General features: G+C 43.3%; 1 protein-coding gene across 1 annotated transcript; it reads left to right on the forward strand.

Moving 5' to 3' along the window:
* Positions 1-497: 497 nt before the first annotated feature.
* On the forward strand, positions 498-20,945 carry LOC129706525 (potassium voltage-gated channel subfamily KQT member 1-like; the record flags this gene model as incomplete). The annotated part of the gene is made up of 7 exons (XM_055650888.1): positions 498-672; positions 2,805-2,883; positions 4,160-4,256; positions 9,493-9,633; positions 13,784-13,894; positions 15,795-15,890; positions 20,698-20,945. Coding segments are annotated over 7 exons (849 nt in total), but the record flags the coding sequence as incomplete, so codon positions are not given.
* Between the last annotated feature and the right edge of the window lie 349 nt (positions 20,946-21,294).

Raw genomic sequence — 21,294 nt, forward strand, 5'->3', positions numbered from 1 at the left:
CCTTCGTTCCTTAGCTCCATAGATGCTGCCTGACCCGCTGAGTTACTCCAGCACTCTGTGAAACGTCACCTATCCATGATCTCCATAGATGCTGCCTGACCCGCTGAGTTACTCCAGCACTCTGTAGAAACGTCACCTATCCATGTTCTCCACAGATGTTGCCTGACCCGCTGAGTTACTCCAGCACTCTGTGTCTATCTTTAGTATAAACCAGCATCTGCAGTTCTTTGTTGCTGCATCATGGATTAGAACTAGATATCTCTATTAAAATGTATTTTTTTGTCAATGTCACAGAGGGTGGCGGGTGTATGGAACGAGCTGCCAGAGGAGGTAGTTGTGGCAGGTAACACATCAACATTTGGACAGGTACATAGATAGGAAAGGTTTAGAGGGATATGGACCAAATTCGGACACGTGGAACTAGTGTAGATGAGGCATCTTGGTCGGAAAGGTCAACATTTGTCAAATATTGTAATAATCACTCATTTGAGTTTTAATGCACCAACAACAACCCATTCTCACCAGCTCCTTCTTTCCCTGCTCAGGAAATCGTGCTTGTGGTATTCTTCGGGGTAGAGTACATAGTCCGCCTGTGGGCCGCAGGGTGCAGGAGTAAATACGTTGGTGTTAAAGGAAGGATCCGGTTTGCCAGGAAACCCATTTCAATTATCGGTGAGGATACTATTTTAATATTTTAATATTTTTTTTAATTATTTTATACCATTTTTTAACTAAACAAACAAAAAAATAAATTAAATAAAATAAAAACTGAAAAAAAAGGAAGGAAAAAGAATTAATTATAATTTAAAAATATATATATTAATAAAACAAAGCTGCCAGACATAACAGTTTTGGTACAATCCACATAGTGTTACACATTCATGCATTGCAAAAGCAGAAGTAATGGTCACAAGACTACATCACTGCGGATTATATGAAATTATGAAATTATTGGACTTTGAGATGGTTGATAAATGGTCCCCAAACACTTAAAAAGTTGTTTGGTACCTTAGAGTTGTAGAAGCGTATCCTTTCCATCTGTATGCTTATTATCATTTCATTGTGCCATTTTTCGAAGCAGGGGGGTGTAGATGATTTCCAGTCTGTTAGGATCCTATCGGTGAGGATACGATGCAGTTCCTCAAAAGCCTCCTGCCCCAACTTCTGTTGGAATCGTAGCTGGCTCCCCTGAGATAGCGATCAGGCAGAATATCCAGAAGATCTGACTGACAGCAGAATATTTTGTTTGGAAATGTGACACTATAAATGTACTTTAAAATGGTTCAACAGGAAATATAGAACAGTTGAATCACTTTTAAATGAAAGATTTGAATCACAAAATTATGTCAGAGTCACACAGCCCTTTGGCTCAAGTTTCCCTCATCTGTGTTGGTCCCACCTGCCTGTGTTTGACCCATATTTATCTAAACCTTCTCTATCCATGTAGCTGTCCAATGTTGTTGTACCTGCTGCAACTATCTAGCAGCTCGTTCCATTAACCCACCATCCGCTGTGTGAAAACATTGTCCCGCAGGTTCCTATTAAGGTCAAGTCAAGTCAAGTTTATTTGTCACATACACATACGAGATGTGCAGTGAAATGAAAGTCTTTCCCCTTTCACCCCCTGGCTCTTGATTCCCGCTACTCCGGGTAAAAGACTGGTGCATTCTCCCTATATATTCTCCTCGTGATCTTATGCACCTCTGTATGATCACCCCTCCACCTCCTGCCATCCAAGGAATAATGTCCTAGCCTGCTCAACCTCTCCCTATAGCTCAACCCCTCGAGTCCTGGCAACATCCTCGTAAATTGCCTTATTCTTGGACAGTCTCTCAGGGCCATGGATGGCTTGGTTCCCTCCTGGTTCTGGGGTGCCAGGGACATTTCCAGAGGCGGGGTTGGAGTTGCGGGGGAGCAGGTGGGTGGTTGGTGAGGTGGTGCGTAGTGTTTGGTGTTCATGTTGAGTTTCTGTCCACTTCCCAGTCCATGGTCTTGAAGGTAGACATAAAAGCTGGAGAAACTCAGCGAGTGCAGCAGCATCTATGGAGCGAAGGAAAGAGGCAACGTTTCTGGCCGAAACACTGAAGGAAATAGGCAACGTTTCGGGCCGAAACCCTTCCGGGTTTCGGCCCGAAACGTTGCCTATTTCCTTCGCTCCATAGATGCTGCTGCACCCGCTGAGTTTCTTTTTTTTGTTTGGTTTTTTTTTGTTTATTTTATTAGAAGTTAATACAGCACAAAACAGTACAGTGGCACCTAATTTTAGGTGCCAACTATGTAATACCGTAATCCATTCTATGTACAACCTCTAGTTTTATGTTATAAGAAGGAAGTAAGCAGGACAAGAAAAAGAAAACAATAGAAAGGGGAAAAAGTGGAAAAATAGATGGTAGAGAGTAGAAAAACGTGAAGTGTGTATATAAAAAATAAAAAAAGGAAGAGAGAAAGTGGAAAGTAGAAATAGAAGAGAAGGCCCCTTAAAAGAGAATTTTTCAAATCTGTATTCGGAGATGTAGATCTATCCACGTCATGAACTGAAACCCGCTGAGTTTCTCCAGCACTTTTGTCTACCTTCGATTTTCCAGCATCTGCAGTTCCTTCTTAAACCCTTGGTCTTGAGGTTCTGATCAAGTTGAATGTCCCCTTGAGAAGCCACGGGCCAGGTGTTTGTGGAGCAGTTGCATTGTTGTTGGGTTTATTTTTTTGCTCACAAATTCTCACAGTGACACTGACTCGCACAATAACATCATGGATTGATCGTACTAGTTTGAGACTAACTGGTATGTCATATTTTTTCCTTGCAGATCTGATTGTCGTGATTGCATCGATCATAGTGCTCAGTGTTGGGTCAAATGGACAAGTGTTTGCAACGTCTGCTATCAGGTATTGTCCTGGAGTTTTACAATGGGCATTGAACTGAATTGACACAAACTACATCTATCCATTGGACCAGTTAGATTGTGGGTTTCAGAAAAGGCAGAGTGTCAGTAGTAACACTTGCAGTCCACCATAAAGGGCCTGTCCCACTTATGATATTTTTTCGGCGGCTTAGAAACAGACAATAGGTGCAGGAGTAGAGGCCATTCGGCCCTTCGAGCCTGCACCGCCATTCAATATGATTATGGCTGATCATCCAACTCCGTATCCCGTACCTGCCTTCTCTCCATACCCTCTGATCCCTTTAGCCACAAGGCCCACATCTAACTCCCTCTTAAATATAGCCAATGAACTGTGTGGCCTCAACTACATTCTGTGGCAGAAAATTCCAGAGATTCAACACTCTCTGTGTGAAAAATGTTTTCCTCATCTCGGTCCTAAAAGATTTCCCCAGACTTGCCGGCACCCGTCAGAGTCGCAGCAGGTGGCCGTAAAGTGTCCTAAGTATTGACAATCCAGCGGCGATCTGGAAAAGGTACGACTCTTTGGGCGACAACTCACGACCATACAGGCGTCACGTGTCGACATGTAGCGGGGTGAAGCCTATATGTCCATCAGTAGCCGCCCAAAGAGTCGTACCTTTTTCAGGTCGCTGCTGGATTGTCAACATTTTGGAACATTTTCGGTGACCAGCTGCGACTATGACTGGTGCCGGCAAGTTGCCAAAGTGGACGGGCCCTTTGCGGTTATTGATGTGTCTGAAGAAGTGTCAGAAACATCACCTACTCTTGTTCTCCAGAAAATCTGTTATTAATGTAATAGCATCTACCTCATTGGAGACCCTCGGGCATCTACCTCATTGGAGACCCTCGGGCTATCTTTAATTGGACTTTACTCTACTTCATCTTGCACTAATCATAAATACAATAGACAATACGTGCAGGAGGAGGCCATTCGGCCCTTTGCGCCAGCACCGCCATTCAATGTGATCATGGCTGATCATCCCCAATCAGAACCCCATTCCTGCCTTCTCTCCATATCCCTTGATTCCACTAGCCCACTAGCCCTAAGAGCTCTATCTAACTCTTGTTTGAATGCATCCAGTGAATTGGCCTCCACTGCTTTCTTATATGTTTCTACTATAAGATCCTCTCTCATTCCAGTGAATACAAGCCCAGTCACAAAAGCTTTTCACTGCACTGTTCCTACACATGGCAGTAAACTTAACTAACAATATGTTGTTTTTCTTTAGCGTTTTAATGTAGTTATTGTTTGCTTTCAGGGGTATCCGCTTTCTTCAGATCTTACGGATGCTACACGTGGATCGCCAAGGCGGTACCTGGAGGCTTCTGGGATCGGTTGTGTTCATTCATCGCCAGGTATGTGCTCCTGTTCTGGGCTCATGGCCCGACACAAATGGGGGGAACCACCTGAAAATATTCAATCCTCACTCCCACTGGTAAAATCCTGCAGGCTGAATAACGCTGGATGCAGCCAGTCAAGTCTAGAAAATATCATCATGGTTTTTGGATGGATCAGTGAGTTTTATCTACAGATAGTGTTTGGAAACACTTGACATTCTTGCCATGGAGGGAGTACAGAGAAGGTTCACCAGACTGATTCCTGGGATGTCAGGACTTTCATATGAAGAAAGAAACATAGAAATTAGGTGCAGGAGTAGGCCATTCGGCCCTTCGAGCCTGCACCGCCATTCAATATGATCATGGCTGATCATCCAACTCAGTATCCCGTACCTGCCTTCTCTCCATACCCTCTGATCCCTTTAGCCACAAGGGCCACATTTAACTCCCTCTTAAATATAGCCAATGAACTGGCCTCAACTACCTTCTGTGGCAGAGAGTTCCAGAGATTCACCACTCTCTGTGTGAAAAAAGTTCTCCTCATTTCGGTTTTTAAAGGATTTCCCCCTTATCCTTAAGCTGTGACCCCTTGTCCTGGACTTCCCCAACATCGGGAACAATCTTCCTGCATCTAGCCTGTCCAACCCCTTAAGAATTTTGTAAGTTTCTATAAGATCCCCTCTCAATCTCCTAAATTCTAGAGAGTATAAACCAAGTCTATCCAGTCTTTCTTCATAAGACAGTCCTGACATCCCAGGAATCAGTCTGGTGAACCTTCTCTGCACTCCCTCTATGGCAATGATGTCCTTCCTCAGATTTGGAGACCAAAACTGTACGCAATACTCCAGGTGTGGTCTCACCAAGACCCTGTACAACTGCAGTAGAACCTCCCTGCTCCTATACTCAAATCCTTTTGCAATGAAAGCCAACATACCATTTGCTTTCTTTACTGCCTGCTGCACCTGCATGCCTACTTTCAATGACTGGTGTACCATGACACCCAGGTCTCGTTGCATCTCCCCTTTTCCTAGTCGGCCACCATTGAGATAATAGTCTGCTTTCCTGTTTTTGCCACCAAAATGGATAACCTCACATTTATCCACATTATACTGCATCTGCCAAACATTTGCCCACTCACCCAGCCTATCCAAGTCACCTTACAGTCTCCTAGAATCCTCCTCACAGCTAACACTGCCCCCCAGCTTAGTGTCATCCGCAAACCTGGAGATATTGCCTTCAATTCCCTCATCCAGATCATTAATATATATTGTAAATAGCTGGGGTCCCAGCACTGAGCCTTGCAGTACCCCACTAGTCACTGCCTGCCATTGTGAAAAGGACCCGTTTACTCCTACTCTTTGCTTCCTGTTTGCCAGGCAGTTCTCTATCCACATCAATACTGAACCCCCAATGCCGTGTGCTTTAAGTTTGTATACTAATCTCTTATGTGGGACCTTGTCGAAAGCCTTCTGGAAGTCCAGATACACCACATCCACTGGTTCTCCCCTATCCACGCTACTAGTTACATCCTCGAAAAACTCTATAAGATTCGTCAGACATGATTTACCTTTCATAAATCCATGCTGACTTTGTCCAATGATTTCACCACTTTCCAAATGTGCTGCTATCCCATCTTTAATAACTGACTCTAGCAGTTTCCCCACTACCGATGTTAGACTAACTGGTCTGTAATTCCCCGTTTTCTTTCTCCCTCCCTTTATAAAAAGTGGGGTTACGTTTGCTACCCGCCAATCTTCAGGAACTACTCCAGAATCTAAAGAGTTTTGAAAGATTATTACTAATGCATCCACTATTTCTGGAGCTACTTCCTTAAGTACTCTGGGATGCAGCCCATCTGGCCCTGGGGATTTATCGGCCTTTAATGCATTCAATTTACCCAACACCACTTCCTGGCTAACCTGGATTTCACTCAATTCCTCCAACTCCTTTGACCCGCGGTCCCCTGCTATTTCCGGCAGATTATTTATGTCTTCCTTAGTGAAGACGAAACCAAAGTAGTTATTCAATTGGTCCGCCATATCCTTGTTCCCCATGATCAACTCACCTGTTTCTGACTGCAAGGGACCTACATTTGTTTTAACTAATCTCTTTCTTTTCACATATCTATAAAAACTTTTGCAGTCAGTTTTTATGTTCCCTGCCAGTTTTCTTTCATAATCTATTTTTCCTTTCCTAATGAAGCCCTTCGTCCTCCTCTGCTAGTCTCTGAATTTCTCCCAGTCCTCCGGTATGCTGCTTTTTCTGGCTAATTTGTACGCATCATCCTTCGCTTTGATACTATCCCTGATTTCCCTTGTTATCCATGGATGTACTACCTTCCCTGATTTATTCTTTTGCCAAACTGGGATGAACAATTTTTGTAGTTCATCCATGCAGTCTTTAAATGTCTTCCATTGCATATCCACCGTCAACCCTTTTAGAATTAATTGCCAGTCAATCTTGGCCAATTCACGTCTCATACTCTCAAAGTTACCTTTCTTTAAGTTCAGAACCATTGTTTCTGAATTAACAATGTCACTCTCCATCCTAATGAAGAACTCAACCATATTATGGTCACTCTTGCCCAAGGGGGCACGTACAACAAGATTGCTAACTAACCCTTCCTCATTACTCAATACCCAGTCTAAAATAGAAACATTCAGCTTTGGCAGAAGATGAGTATTTTGGGGTTAGGTGTTCAATCCAATCAAATCATATCATGCATGCATGTATTTATCCAAGCCATACACAAATATAACAGGTTTTGCAAGGAGAAAATACCAGAGTGTAGAATATAATGTTATAGTGTTACAATTACAGAGGAAAAAGTCCACGGTCCGCAAAGGGGTAGGTTGGAAGATCGGGGAGACAACCCACTTTATGGGAGAACAGGACCGTTTGATAGGTTGATAACAGTGAGGAAGAAGTTATTTCTGAATCTGGTGGTATGTGTTTCAAGCTTTAGTGCCTTCTGCCCAATGGGAGAGGGTTTAAGAAGAAGTCTGGCGTGTTTTTATCTGAGGCAGCGTGAAGTGTGGATGAAGTTGATAGTGGTGAAAGTTGTTTGTGTGATGGGATCTGCATTTTGCTGCTCACATTGGGTGGAGGGTGCCTGGAACACTCTGTCAGCGATGGTGGTTGAGGCAGATGCCATAGTGGTGTTTAAGAGACTCAGTGGGTCATGAGCGCCTGTTTCCATGTTATACGGTATATTTTCATTCAACTCAATCCAATTCAATCAATAATTTGTAGGCTGCTGCTGATGAGATGAATTCACAATCTTTTCTCATTTGTCTTCCGTTACAACATTATCTTCAAGAGAATTGAAGAATATTTCATAGTCTTATGATGATTAAACTATGGGGAATATGGTATAGACTTCCCAACATAAGTAGCTACAAGAGTGGCTAGTTTGACATTTGATGATTTGGTAAATATGTTAAACGTCCCATATGGTTACGTCAGGCATTCACGTTGACAAGATTAATTATTTCTCTTTGCTTAACCCTAAAAAAGTTCGAAGACTTAATTGTTTGTGTGTTTGAACTTGGAAGATGTTGATTGCTGGCAGCTGTTATTTCAGCACAGCGCCATCAGCTTCAAAGTTCACGTGACTTTGAATGAAGTATGCAAGGGTCACGTTATTGTAACCATAATTGCAAAAGAACCTTTAGAATCAAAATACTGCATATAGTAACTCTCTTGCTTTGGAAATTAAGGTTTTATATTCTTAAAGCAAAACATAGCAGGCTTTGCAATTTGCAATTGTTGTATCAAATCATCAAATTTTAATGATCTGAATTTTGTAAAGACTGTGTCTTAAATGCATTAGAGTCGAACATTATTTATTTTAAGGTTATAAAGGAGTTGAAGTTACACCACAGCCTCAGAAATCTCCACTTATATCACACTTGGAATACTGAGAGCAGTTCTGGGCAAACTTGATCGAGTGCAGTGTGATTATTGGAGGTTAATTGGCCACTAGTGTGTAGGGAGTGGATCAGAAAGTGGGATAACATCCAACTAGTCTGAATGGATGATTAATGGAGGGATGTGGACCACATGCAGGCAGAGGAGATTAGTTTTGATTGTAATCATGTATAGAATTTAACTGTATAGTGTTCAAACAAAAGCATTTCACTCTACCTGGGTACATGTGACAATAATGAATGAAACGAAAAAACCTTGGCATCATGTTTGGCACAGACATCGTATACCGACGGACATGTTTCTATGTGTAAGAAAGAACTGCAGATGCTGCTTTAAATCGAAGGTGGACACAGAATTCTGGAGTAATGGCCCTGTCCCACGTTGTGAGTTCATTCAAGAGCTCTCCCGAGTTTTAAAAAAAAATCAAACTCGTGGTAAGTACGTAGAATGTACGTAGCGGGTACGTCGGAGCTCGGGGACGTCTCTTAGCGGCTCGTAACGCTAACGGCAGGTACTCGGGGAAACGCGGTAAGCTCGGGAAGACTGGTGAAGATTTTTCAACATGTTGAAAAATGTCCACGAGAGCCACGAGTACCGACGAGCGGCCATTACCGTAAATCTCCGAGTTCGAATCAGGGCAAACTCGAGAGAACTCTTTGAATGAACTCGTACAGTGGGACAGGGCTTTAACTCAGCGGGCGAAGCAGTATCTCTGGAGAGTAGAAATGGGCGACATTTCGGGTCGGGACCCTTCTTCAGACTTCAGACATGTTTCTATGCTGTTCTGTTGAAATGCTGCATCTTTTCCTGAGTTCCTCCTCATGTCACCTGGTGAATGATTTAAAATAAGTTGTGGCTAACAAACTAAAATAAATTGCTGTAATTCAAAAGTCAAGAGTTATTTCATATACACCGTCCATGGGACAGTATTCTTATTTGCAGCAGCACAACAGGCCTGTAATCACAGTGCTCATAGATAATATCATACACAAAAAACATTTATGGTTTTAAAACCCCAGTCCTTGTGCAAAAAGCCCAAAGTCCTGTATGCAATGTAAATATTCCATAGTTTGAGTTTTAGTGGTTAGTGTTTAGTGTTCACAAACCTGATAGTTGTTGGGGAAGCAGATTAGATTAGATTAGATTAGATTCCTGTATTGTCAATCAGACCTTTCAGTCTGAACGAAATGCCGTTGCCTGCAGTCATACATATAATAATAAATAACAAAACGCACAATAAACACAAATTAACATCCACCACAAGCAGCTGTTCTTCGCTAAGATCAGTCAATAATCCATGCGTAATCAATGTTTTATATTGCAGGAACTCATCACCACACTCTACATAGGGTTTTTGGGCCTGATATTTTCTTCCTATTTCGTATATCTGGCTGAGAAAGATGCCGTGGATGAGAAAGGGATGACTGGCTTTGGAAGTTATGCCGATGCATTATGGTGGGGAGTGGTGAGTCGTTTCACATTTGATGATATATTGTCACTGAAGTAATAGTAAGATTAGTTCAATTCACTCCTATTTCATGCTCTAGAATCGGTGTTTGTTTTAAAATGAAATGGCACCATTTTTAGAATACACAGAAACAGGCCCTTCAGGCCAATAACTAGAAGATTGAGGGGGGATCTTGTAGAAACTTACAAAATTCTTAAGGGGTTGGACAGGCTAGATGCAGGAAGATTGTTCCCGATGTTGGGGAAGTCCAGGACAAGGGGTCACAGCTTAAGGATAAGGGGGAAATCCTTTAAAACCGAGATGAGAAGAACTTTTTTTCACACAGAGAGTGGTGAATCTCTGGAACTCTTTGCCACAGAGGGTAGTTGAGGCCAGTTCATTGGCTATATTTAAGAGGGAGTTAGATGTGGCCCTTGTGGCTAAAGGGATCAGGGGGTACGGAGAGAAGGCAGGTACGGGATACTGAGTTGGATGATCAGCCATGATCATATTGAATGGCAGTGCAGGCTCGAAGGGCCGAATGGCCTCTACTCCTGCACTTATTTTTCAATGTTTCTATAATGTCCATGCCGAATATGATGCCTTTAAAATAATCTCCCCTGCCTGCATGTGATCCACATCCCTCCATATTCATGTGTCTATCTAAAAACCTCACACGCCACTATTGTATCTGCCTGCACCACCAGCCCTGGCAGCTCGTTCATGGCTGTTTTTAAAAATAAAAGCCATCTGTGTAAAAACAAAACTTGTCCCACATATCTCCTTTAAACTTTGTGCCTGAGCTTCTGTAAGGTAGAGATCTCCATTCATATCAGGTACCTACCTAATAGCCTGTTAAACATCACAATTTGAATCCAGTCACGGGAGAGTCTAGAACGAGAGGACACAGCTTCAGAACAAAATGACGTACATTTAGGTGGTGATGAGGAGGAATTTGCTGAACCATAGTGGTGAATCTGAGGATTTAATTGCCACAGACGGCTGTGGAGGCCAACATTGATATTTTTAAGGCGGAGATTGATAGGTTCTTGATTAGTAATGCCCCTGTCCCACTTGGGAAACCTGAACGGAAACCTCTGGAGACTTTGCGCCCCACCCAAGGTTTCCGTGCGGTTCCCGGAGGTTGCAGGTGGTTGCTGGAGGTTGCAGGTAGTGGAAGCAGGTAGGGAGACTGACAAAAACCTCCGGGAACCTTGGGTGGGGCACAAAGTCCCCAGAGGTTTCCGTTCAGGTTTCCTAAGTGGGACAGGGGCATAAGGACCCCAAAGGTTATGGGGAGAAGGCAGGAGAATGGGGTTGAGTGGGAAATATAGATCATCCATTATTGAATGGGGGTAGACAAAAATGCTGGAGAAACTCAGCGGGTGCAGCAGCATCTATGGAGCGAAGGAAATAGGCAACGTTTCGGGCCGAAACCCTGAAGGAAATAGGCAAAGTTTCGGGCCGAAACCCTGAAGGAAATAGGCAATGTTTCGGGCCGAAACCCTGAAGGAAATAGGCAACGTTTCGGGCCGAAACCCTGAAGGAAATAGGCAACGTTTCGGGCCGAAACCCGTAAGGGTTTCGTCCTGAAACGTTGCCTATTTCCTTTGCTCGATAGATGCTGCTGCACCCGCAGAGTGTCTCCAGCATTTTTGTCTACCTTCGATTTTCCAGCATCTGCAGTTCCTTCTTAAACATTATGAATGGGGAGCAGACTCTGTGCTGAATGTCCTAATTCTGCACCCGTGTCTTGTGGTTTTATTAGTATCATATTTGATCCACTTAGCTAGTTTGCTGCAGACTAAACTAAACTATGATGCAAACCGTCTCACATGATGAAGAATGATGATACCACATTTTGTGGTGTCATGAAACTCGAGCTCTAGGTCTATCGCTGTGTCATGGTCTCAGTTTGTAATTAAAATAGTCGAGGCCCTGTGGGAACCCAGTTCTGTCGGTGATGTCATTGCAGCTGGATAAAGTTACTGGAAGAAAAATTAAACAAAGTCCTTCTCTATCCTGGTTATCTTTAGTCGGGGGAAAAACTGAATGAAAAGTTTTCATCCAAATTTACTTTTTACCTGTTCAACTGTGATGCTTTAGATTGCATTTAATCTCCCTTTAAAGCTTACATCTCCCTTTAGCTTGTTCTGCAGAACACATAGAAACATAGACAATAGGTGCAGGAGTAGGCCATTCGGCCCTTCGAGCCTGCACCGCCATTCAATATGATCATGGCTGATCATCCAACTCGGTATCCCGTACCTGCCTTCTCTCCATAATCCCTTTAGCCACAAGGGCCACATCTAACTCCCTCTTAAATATAGCCAATGAACTGTGGCCTCAACTACCTTCTGTGGCAGAGAATTCCAGAGATTCTCCACTCTCTGTGTGAAAAATGTTTGTCTCAGAAACATGGCCTATATTTTTAGTTTTACATGCGTGAAATGGAGATATTCAGCATTATCTTTAGTTGTGAGCAATGACTTGTGCTTTTGAAAACTCAATTAGGTTATAAAGCATTCAACTGCATTCCGAAGTCAACAAATTCATAAAAAACAATGCCAAGTCTTTAGATATCCATTTGAATATGACTGACTTAAAGCGTAATGTCGCAGAGTCCCCCATTTCCAGTTTATCTCCCCCTTTCCTAACCCCATCCTCGTCCACCAATATCCCTCCCTCCAGCTTTACATTCCACTCCTGCCCTGTTCTCTTAATCTGACACCCGTTTGTCTCTGTTTCATCTCCAGCTTTATAAAGGGGCCTGTCCCACCTGGCGAGTTTTTTCAGCGACTGCCGGCATCATATCAGTGTCGCCAAAAGATTTTGAACATTTCAAAACCCAGCGGCGACAAAAACAAAGTTGCGACGCTTGAAAGAACACAGCGCGTCATGTGTCATCACGCTGCGTCATGCCTCGTCACGGCGTGAATGTTTCAGCGGCCTGATATGTCAGCCAATGATGCCAGCAGTTGCCGAATAAAAATTGCCAAGTGGGACAGGCCCTTTAGTCACTTGCTCTCCTCTCAGCTTTAGTCACAAACCACCCACCCTCATGTTCAGATTCAGATTCAATTTTAATTGTCATTGTCAGTGTACAGTACAGAGACAACGAAATGCATTTAGCATCTCCCTTGAAGAGCGACATAGCAAACGATTTGAATAAAAATAAATAATAAGTGTCCGGGGGGGGGGGGGGGGGGGTGATTGGCAGTCACCGAGGTACGTTGTTTAGTAGATTGACAGCGGCCGGAAAGAAGCTGTTCCTCGACCTGCTGGTTCGGCAACGGAGAGACCTGTAGCGCCTCCCGGATGGTAGGAGGGTAAACAGTCCATGGTTGGGGTGAGAGCAGTCCTTGGCGATGCTGAGCGCCCTCCGCAGACAGCGCTTGCTTTGGACAGACTCAATGGAGGGGAGCGTGGAACCGGTGATGCGTTGGGCAATTTTCACCACCCTCTGCAATGCCTTCCGGTCGGAGACAGAGCAGTTGCCATACCATACTGTGATGCAGTTGGTAAGGATGCTCTCGATGGTGCAGCGGTAGAAGTTCACCAGGATCTGAGGAGACAGATGGACCTTCTTCAGTCTCTTCAGGAAGAAGAGACGCTGATGAGCCTTCTTGATCAGAGTAGAGGTATTGTGGGTCCAAGAGAGGTCATCGGAGATGTTGACTCCCAGGAACCTGAAGCTAGAAACACGTTCCACCTCCGTCCCGTTAATGTGGATGGGGGTGTGCGTGCCGCCTCTGGACTTCCTGAAGTCTACAATGAGCTCCTTGGTCTTCTTGGAGTTAAGGGCCAGGTTGTTGTCAGCGCACCATGCTGCTAAGTGCTGGACCTCCTCCTCCCTGTAGGCCAGCTCATCGTTGTTGATGATGATGCCAATCACCGTTGTATCATCTGCATACTTGATGATGGTGTTAGTACCATGTACAGGTGTGCAGTCATAGGTGAAGAGGGAGTAGAGGAGGGGGCCAGGCTTTGTCCCACCCCCACCTCACTTCTCCAGCTTTCTCCCCCCCCCCCCCCCCCCCCCCGACTCCATCAGTCTGAAGAAGGGTCATGACCCAAAACAGTGTCTGTCCATTCCCTCCGCAGATGCTGCCTGACCCGCTGAGTTGTGTTTTGACCATAACTTAAATGATTTGTTTTTCATTATTAGGTAACAGTTACAACAATTGGATATGGTGACAAAGTTCCACAGACATGGATCGGAAAGACCATAGCTTCTTGTTTCTCTGTGTTTGCCATATCTTTCTTTGCACTTCCAGCCGTAAGTACATTATTTAACTTTTTAGAAACATAGACATAGAAACATAGAAAATAGGTGCAGGAGTAGGCCATTCGGCCCTTCAAGCCTGCACCGCCATTCAATATGATCATGGCTGATCATCCTAAATTTTCTGCCTAAATTTCATAAATGTCTAAGAGATGGGAGCAAAATGAGGCCATTCAGCCCATCAAGTTTACACTGCAATTTAATCATAGCTAATCTATCTTTCCCCCTAACTCCCATTCTCCTGCCTTCTCCCCATAACTCTTGACATCCACAATTTGATTTTGGCCTTTAAATATCTGAGATCAGACAGATTATATTCTACATAGGGTACATAGTAGATTCAGCCACAGATCTTCCAATGGACTTTGAGAAGATTGCTAGTTGGTAATGGGAAACTTTGGAATAAGTCTGTGCCAAGAAAATATCATTTTTAATATGGCTTCTGAATCAAATTTATTTTTGTCAATTCATGAACTCTTTGTTCCAGGATACCGAGCTGAAAAAATGGTTTTGTTATAAAAGGAGGTATGTGATGTCATGTGAATTAAAAATGAGAGATTACCTTCAAAATGACTGCAAAACTGACTTGAACTCTTCAGGCCGAACTGAAGAATATGTCTTTAAGATAGCAAACTAAAATATTTTTTTAATTTTAACTGTTTAGATCAAACAGAACATTTTGTTAGAAATGGGATTCTTGTTGATTTTTACTTTGAAGAATCATTTACAAACCAACAAAGTTGAACCTCTGTGCAAAATATTTGTGGTGTTACTGCAAAGGCAGTTTTAATCAGTTATTTTGTGTTCACTCGAGTTAATTGTACATATAAATGTTTTTAGTCTAATTATTTATGGAAAATATGAAGTCTGTTGCTTCTATTATGGTGGCCGATCGGAACATGTGGTGGCCGATTAGGAAAAGGGGAGATGCAGCGAGACCTGGGTGTCATGGTACACCAGTCATTGAAGGTAGGCATGCAGGTGCAGCAGGCAGTGAAGAAAGCAAATGGTATGCTAGCTTTCATAGCAAAAGGATTTGAGTATAGGAGCAGGGAGGTTCTACTGCAGTTGTACAGGGTCTTGTTGAGACCACACCTGGAGTATTGCGTACAGTTTTGGTCTCCAAATCTGAGGAAGGACATTATTGCCATAGAAGGAGTGCAGAGAAGGTTCATCAGACTGATTCCTGGGATGTCAGGACTGTCTTATGAAGAAAGACTGGATAGACTTGGTTTATACTCTCTAGAATTTAGGAGATTGAGAGGGGATCTTATAGAAACCTACAAAATTCTTAAGGGGTTGGACAGGCTATATGCAGGAAGATTGTTCCCGATGTTGGGGAAGTCCAGGACAAGGGGTCACAGCTTAAGGATAAGAGGGAAATCCTTTAAAACTGAGATGAGAAAAACCTTTTTCACACAGAGAGTGGTGAATCTCTGGAACTCTCTGCCACAGAGGGTAGTTGAGGCCAGTTCATTGGCTATATTTAAGAGGGAGTTAGATGTGGCCCTTGTGGCTAAGGGGATCAGAGGGTATGGAGAGAAGGCAGGTACACGATACTGAGTTGGATGATCAGCCATGATCATATTGAATGGCGGTGCAGGCTCGAATGGCCGAATGGCCTCTACTCCTGCACCTAATTTCTATGTCTATGTTTCTATTGAAACCTATAGTTTGGTGTATTGATTAGAAATATTTTTTAAAGCCTTTGAACGAAGCTGAAGAGAATAGAATGTTTTTTTAAATCTGTCTTCATGTTTTCTCCATCCACAGATTAATGTTATATCATAAGTGGATGATACCGTAGCTCTGTATAATGCTTTATAAAAGCCATGTAATAGTATTATAAAATAACTTTACTGTAAAGTGCTTTAATTAAACGATTAATTTTAAGGGTATACTGGGATCTGGATTTGCTCTTAAAGTTCAACAGAAACAGCGTCAGAAGCACTTCAGTCGACAGATACCTGCTGCAGCCTCTCTCATTCAGGTATGTGTCGTATGTACAATCAAAGGTGCAGGAAGGAACTGTAGATGCTGGTTTAAACCGAAGCTGGAGTAACGCGGCAGGTCAGGCAGCATCTCTGGAGAGAATAGACAATAGACAATAGGTGCAGGAGTAGGCCATTCGGCCCTTCGAGCCAGCACCGCCATTCAATGTGATCATGGCTGATCATCCCCAATCAGTTCCCCGTTCCTGCCTTCTCCCCATATCCCCTGACTCCGCTATCTTTAAGAGTCCTATCTAGCTCTCTCTTGAAAGAATGGAGCGGCTGGGATTGTATACTCTGGAGTTTAGAAGGACGAGAGGGTGTCTTATTGAAACATAAGATTATTAATGTGCTGAGAGAATGGAGCGGCTGAGCTTGTATACTCTGGAGTTTAGAAGGATGAGAGGGGATCTTATTGAAACATAAGATTATTAAGGGTTTGGACATGCTAGAGGCAGGAAACATGTTCCCGATGTTGGGGGAGTCCAGAACCAGGGGCCAATGTTTAAGAACTGATCAGCCATGATCACATTGAATGGCGGTGCTGGCTCATAGGGCTGAATGGTCCACTCCTGCACCTATTGTCTATTGCCTATTGTCTAAAAGCAATTGGTTATGTTTTCTGTTGAGACTTCTTCAGAAACATCACCTATTCCTTTTCTCCAGAGATGCTGCCTGACCTGCTGAGTTACTCCAGCTTTTTGTGTCTGTACAATCAAGGGTATTAATATCAGCATGGACACAAGGAAATTGAAATTTTGCATTACGGAGTTAATGTAGTTTGATTGGAAGTCATTCTTTTAACTTCCACGTGTGTCTTGAAACCCTATATTATTATTGTCAAGTACCTGGGGATTAAAAATGAACGATATTGGCAATATTCATCCATTCAGTTAACACAGGATCTGAATTATATGTATTTGCAATGGGTGATGGAGCCTTTGTGTCTGAGGGTTCCAAAGAGAACATCAGGATAGATTTTGGCTTTCCCGATCTCAATTTATTTTAGCCGGGTTACCTCTGGAGCTTTGGTGGAGAGGATGGAGAGTAGGAGAGATGTCTTTGGTCCAGTTCCTGGTCTAGATATAAATAGCCTCTTCCCCAAAAGGTTCCTCCACATACTGAACCTCACGCCCCTTCACCTTCTGGATCAGCTACCGTGGAGGACTTCATCACTGTGAAAACACATTTTAAAATTGTTTTTTTCCCCCCCATTATATTTTCTTGTGTTATAATATCCCTTAACCATAGCAATCATCTATCTAGCAAAAGCTCTGTTCAAAAATTATCAAGATAACCTTTAGAATGATGACACCTATTTTTTAAATACAAGTGCTGTTGAATTTGAAAGCTTGCAGCTGGAGTAGCAATCTGCACTGTTAATTCTTTGCAAATGACTCCGCTTACTGACATCCCATACAAAAGCATTGAGTGGCACATACTATCCAGATTTGCTTTCCTGTGACCAAGTCAACCTGCCACAACAAGTCCTGTAATTATTGTTCTAAATATCCTTGCCGCAGAATCAGTACCAATTACTGCCAGTCAGTATCTCTGGCATTTAGAATTCAGTGTCACAAGCAGAATGTTCATTCCTTCAGGTTTTACTTGTTGACGATAGAAAGGAAAAAGGAGTTTAGCTTTTTTTGTTGTTGTCTCTCTTATTCCTCTCCTTAATCCAGTTTTTCCCCTCCCTCTATTTACTTTTCACCCGACCTGAAACTTCATCCAGAAATGCTGTCGAACCCGCTGAGTTACTCCCAACATGTTGTATCCTTTTTTTCCCCATTTCTCTCTGATTTGACACTGGTTCATAATTATGTTATTTCTTCATTAGTTGGTAAGTGATGGGAGCAGAATGAGGCCATTCGGCCCATCAAGTCTACATTCCAAAGACAACAATCCAAGTCTCTCCAAAAGCTTTTTTTGCTGCGTGCTATCCAGTCAGCGGAAAGATTATACATGATTACAATCAAGCTCTCCATGATACAGGGTAAAGGGAGTAATGACCAGAACCTCAAGACCAAGTGTTTAAGAAGGAACTGCAGATGCTTGAAAATCGAAGGTAGACAAAAATGCTGGAGAAACTCAGCGGGTGCAGCAGCATCTATGGAGCGAAGGAAATAGGCAACGTTTCGGGCTGAAACCCTTCCAGGTTTCGGCCCGAAACGTTACCTATTTCCTTCAGGGTTTCGGCCCGAAACGTTGCCTATTTCCTTCAGGGTTTCGGCACGAAACGTTGGCTATTTCCTTCGCTCCATAGATGCTGCTGCACCCGCTGAGTTTCTCCAGCATTTTTGTCTACCTTTCATTACACAATTGTTGTGTGGAGTATGGTGTAGCACTTTGGGAAGTTAAAACAGGCCGGGACTTTCACAGTGAGCAGTAGAGATCTGGGGAATGTTGTAGAGCAGAAAGACCTAGGAGTGCAGGTAGATATCTCTCTGAAAGTGGGGTCAGCAATTCAAAGGCGCAAAATATCCAGATTTTCATTCTGTAGACAAAGTCAACCTGCCACAACAAGTCACATAATTGTTGTTATAAATGTTCTCGGAAGTACCACTTACTGTGTGAGCAGAGAGCTGAGAGTTTTGTACATTTTTTCATTGTCTATTCATAGACTCATGTCATGACCAGGTCTTTCTGGGTCTTGTCTGCAATTTTAAATACATTGACTGGAAAAGTCTTGTTGACTGAGTGTCTGTAATATACAAATCCTACTTTCAAATTCCCACCCTGGCGTTCTTGTGCAATGATTACAGAGCACACTCATAAAGTCATAAATGATAGAAACATAGAAAATAGGTGCAGGAGTAGAGGCCATTCGGCCCTTCGAGCCTGCTCCACCATTCAATATGATCATGGCTGATCATCCAACTCAGTATCCCGTACCTGCCTTCTCTCCATACCCTCTGATCCCCTTTAGCCACAAGGGCCACATAGAAGTAGAATTAGAGTAGATAGGTAGAATTAGGCCATTCGGCCCATCAAATCTACTCTGCTATTCAATCACGGCTGATCTATCTCTCCCTCCTAACCCCATTCTCCTGCCTTCTCCCCATAAACCTGGCACCCGTACTAATCAAGAATCTATCAATCTCAGCCTCAAAAATATCCATTGACTTGGCCTCCACAGCCATCTGTGGCAAATAATTCTACAGATTCACCACCCTCTGACTAAAGAAATTCCTCCTCATCTCCTTCCTAAAGAACATCCTTTAATTCTGAGGCTATGACCTCTAGTCCTAGATTCTCCCACTAGTGGAAACATCCTCTCCACATCCACTCTATCCAAGCCTTTCACTATTCTGTACGTTTCAATGAGGTCCCCTCTGATTCTTCTAAACTCCAGCGAGTGCCGACAAACGCTCAAGGGCCAATGGGCTGGATGGGCCTAACGTTGCTCCTATATCTTATGTTGTGCTTGGAACCTTTGTACACAGTTTTACTGTCATATCTATACGGAAAGATTTCCTGTTGTTGCACCTTCATCACTACAATTGTTGGTGTCACTGATATAGAATTATAGAATCGCACGGCATGGAGAAACAGGCCCCCAGCGGCACAATTCATCCACGCGTGCATTACTTTTACAATGCTTATTATTTAACACCTATTGCCTTTATAATACTTAGCAGTTACTACATAGCTACTTCGGTCCGTGTTACATGGGTAGGTACAAGGTTTGGAGGAATATGCGCCAAATACAGGCAAAATGGGACCTACCCAAATGGGGCCTCTTGGTTGGCATGGACAAGTTGGGCCGAAGGGCCTGTTTCTGCATCGCTCTAAGTATGACTTTATTTCCGTTCAGCTGTAAGTCACGCTGATATAAAAAATCTTCGAACCCACCATTCTACCTCCAGGTCCCTCAGGTCGGCTGACTTGGGGCTACTGACTATCCCGCGGTCTAGGTTTAAGCTCAGGGGCAACCACGCCTTTGTGGCTGTGGCACCTAGACTGTGGAACAGCATCCCTCTCCTCAATAGAACTGCCCCCTCCATCGACTCCTTTAAGTCGAGGCTCAAAACCTATTTCTACTCCCTAGCGTTTTTGAGGCCCTCTGAGGGGGCTGTACACAGTTTATGTATAGAAATATAGAAACATAGAAATTAGGTGCAGGAGTAGGCCATTCGGCCCTTCGAGCCTGCACCGCCATTCAATATGATCATGGCTGATCATCCAACTCAGTATCCCGTACCTGCCTTCTCTCCATACCCTCTGATCCCCTTAGCCACAAGGGCCACATCTAACTCCCTCTTAAATATAGCCAATGAACTGGCCTCGACTACCCTCTGCGGCAGAGAGTTCCACAGATTCACCACTCTCTGTGTGAAAAAGGTTCTTCTCATCTCGGTTTTAAAGGATTTCCCCCTTATCCTTAACCTGTGACCCCTTGTCCTGGACTTCCCCAACATCGGGAGCAATCTTCCTGCATCTAGCCTGTCCAACCCCTTAAGAATTTTGTAAGTGTCTATAAGATCCCCTCTCAATCTCCTAAATTCTAGAGAGTATAAACCAAGTCTATCCAGTCTTTCTTCATAAGACAGTCCTGACATCCCAGGAATCAGTCTGGTGAACCTTCTCTACACTCCCTCTATGGCAATAATGTCCTTCCTGCAATTTGGAGACCAAAACTGAGGAAGGACATTATTGCCATAGAGGGAGTATATACTGTTAGATCTGTGTACCACTGTATGTAGCATGTTAGTTCCTGCACTGATGTAAAGCATTTTGGTCAACATGAGTTGTTTTTAAATGTGCTTTACAAATAACATTAATTGAATGATTGATTGCCTTTTATAGACCTTATGGAGATGTTATGCTGCAGAGAAGACCCACAACTCCACTGCTACATGGAAGATGTATGTCATGCCCCCTGGTCACTCTTCCAAAATTACAGCCACATCATCCAGTCCACATGTGAGAAAACAGGTAACATTTCATATGTTTTAGCGTGGCATACTTGACTTATTTAGTGAATAAGGGTCTGAAGAAGTGTCACGACCTGAAACGTCACCTATCCATGTTCTCCACAGATGCTGCCTGACCCGCTGAGTTACTCCAGCACTCTGTGAAACGTCACCTATCCATGTTCTCCACAGATGCTGCCTGACCCACTGAGTTAATCCAGCACTTCATGCCTTTTCTCAGTAACGTAGACTGCCCCTTCCCGGCCTTAGACAAGACCTTTGTATTGGTCAAATCATGAGCTGAATTAAACTGAACACGATCCAGTCATCAGCGATCATTCCCACTTCTCCACTAACATTGGCAGGAAGATCATAGATGAAATACGACTCTACGGAGACATAAAGAATTGCTGCTGATGGTTGACAAAAGGTGACAAAGGTGCAAATGACTGCGTCAGACAGTATGTCTGGAAGACTCAGACAGGTGACA

This window comes from Leucoraja erinacea, chromosome 19 (assembly GCF_028641065.1).
Source record: "Leucoraja erinacea ecotype New England chromosome 19, Leri_hhj_1, whole genome shotgun sequence".
NCBI classification, from domain to species: domain Eukaryota; kingdom Metazoa; phylum Chordata; class Chondrichthyes; order Rajiformes; family Rajidae; genus Leucoraja; species Leucoraja erinaceus.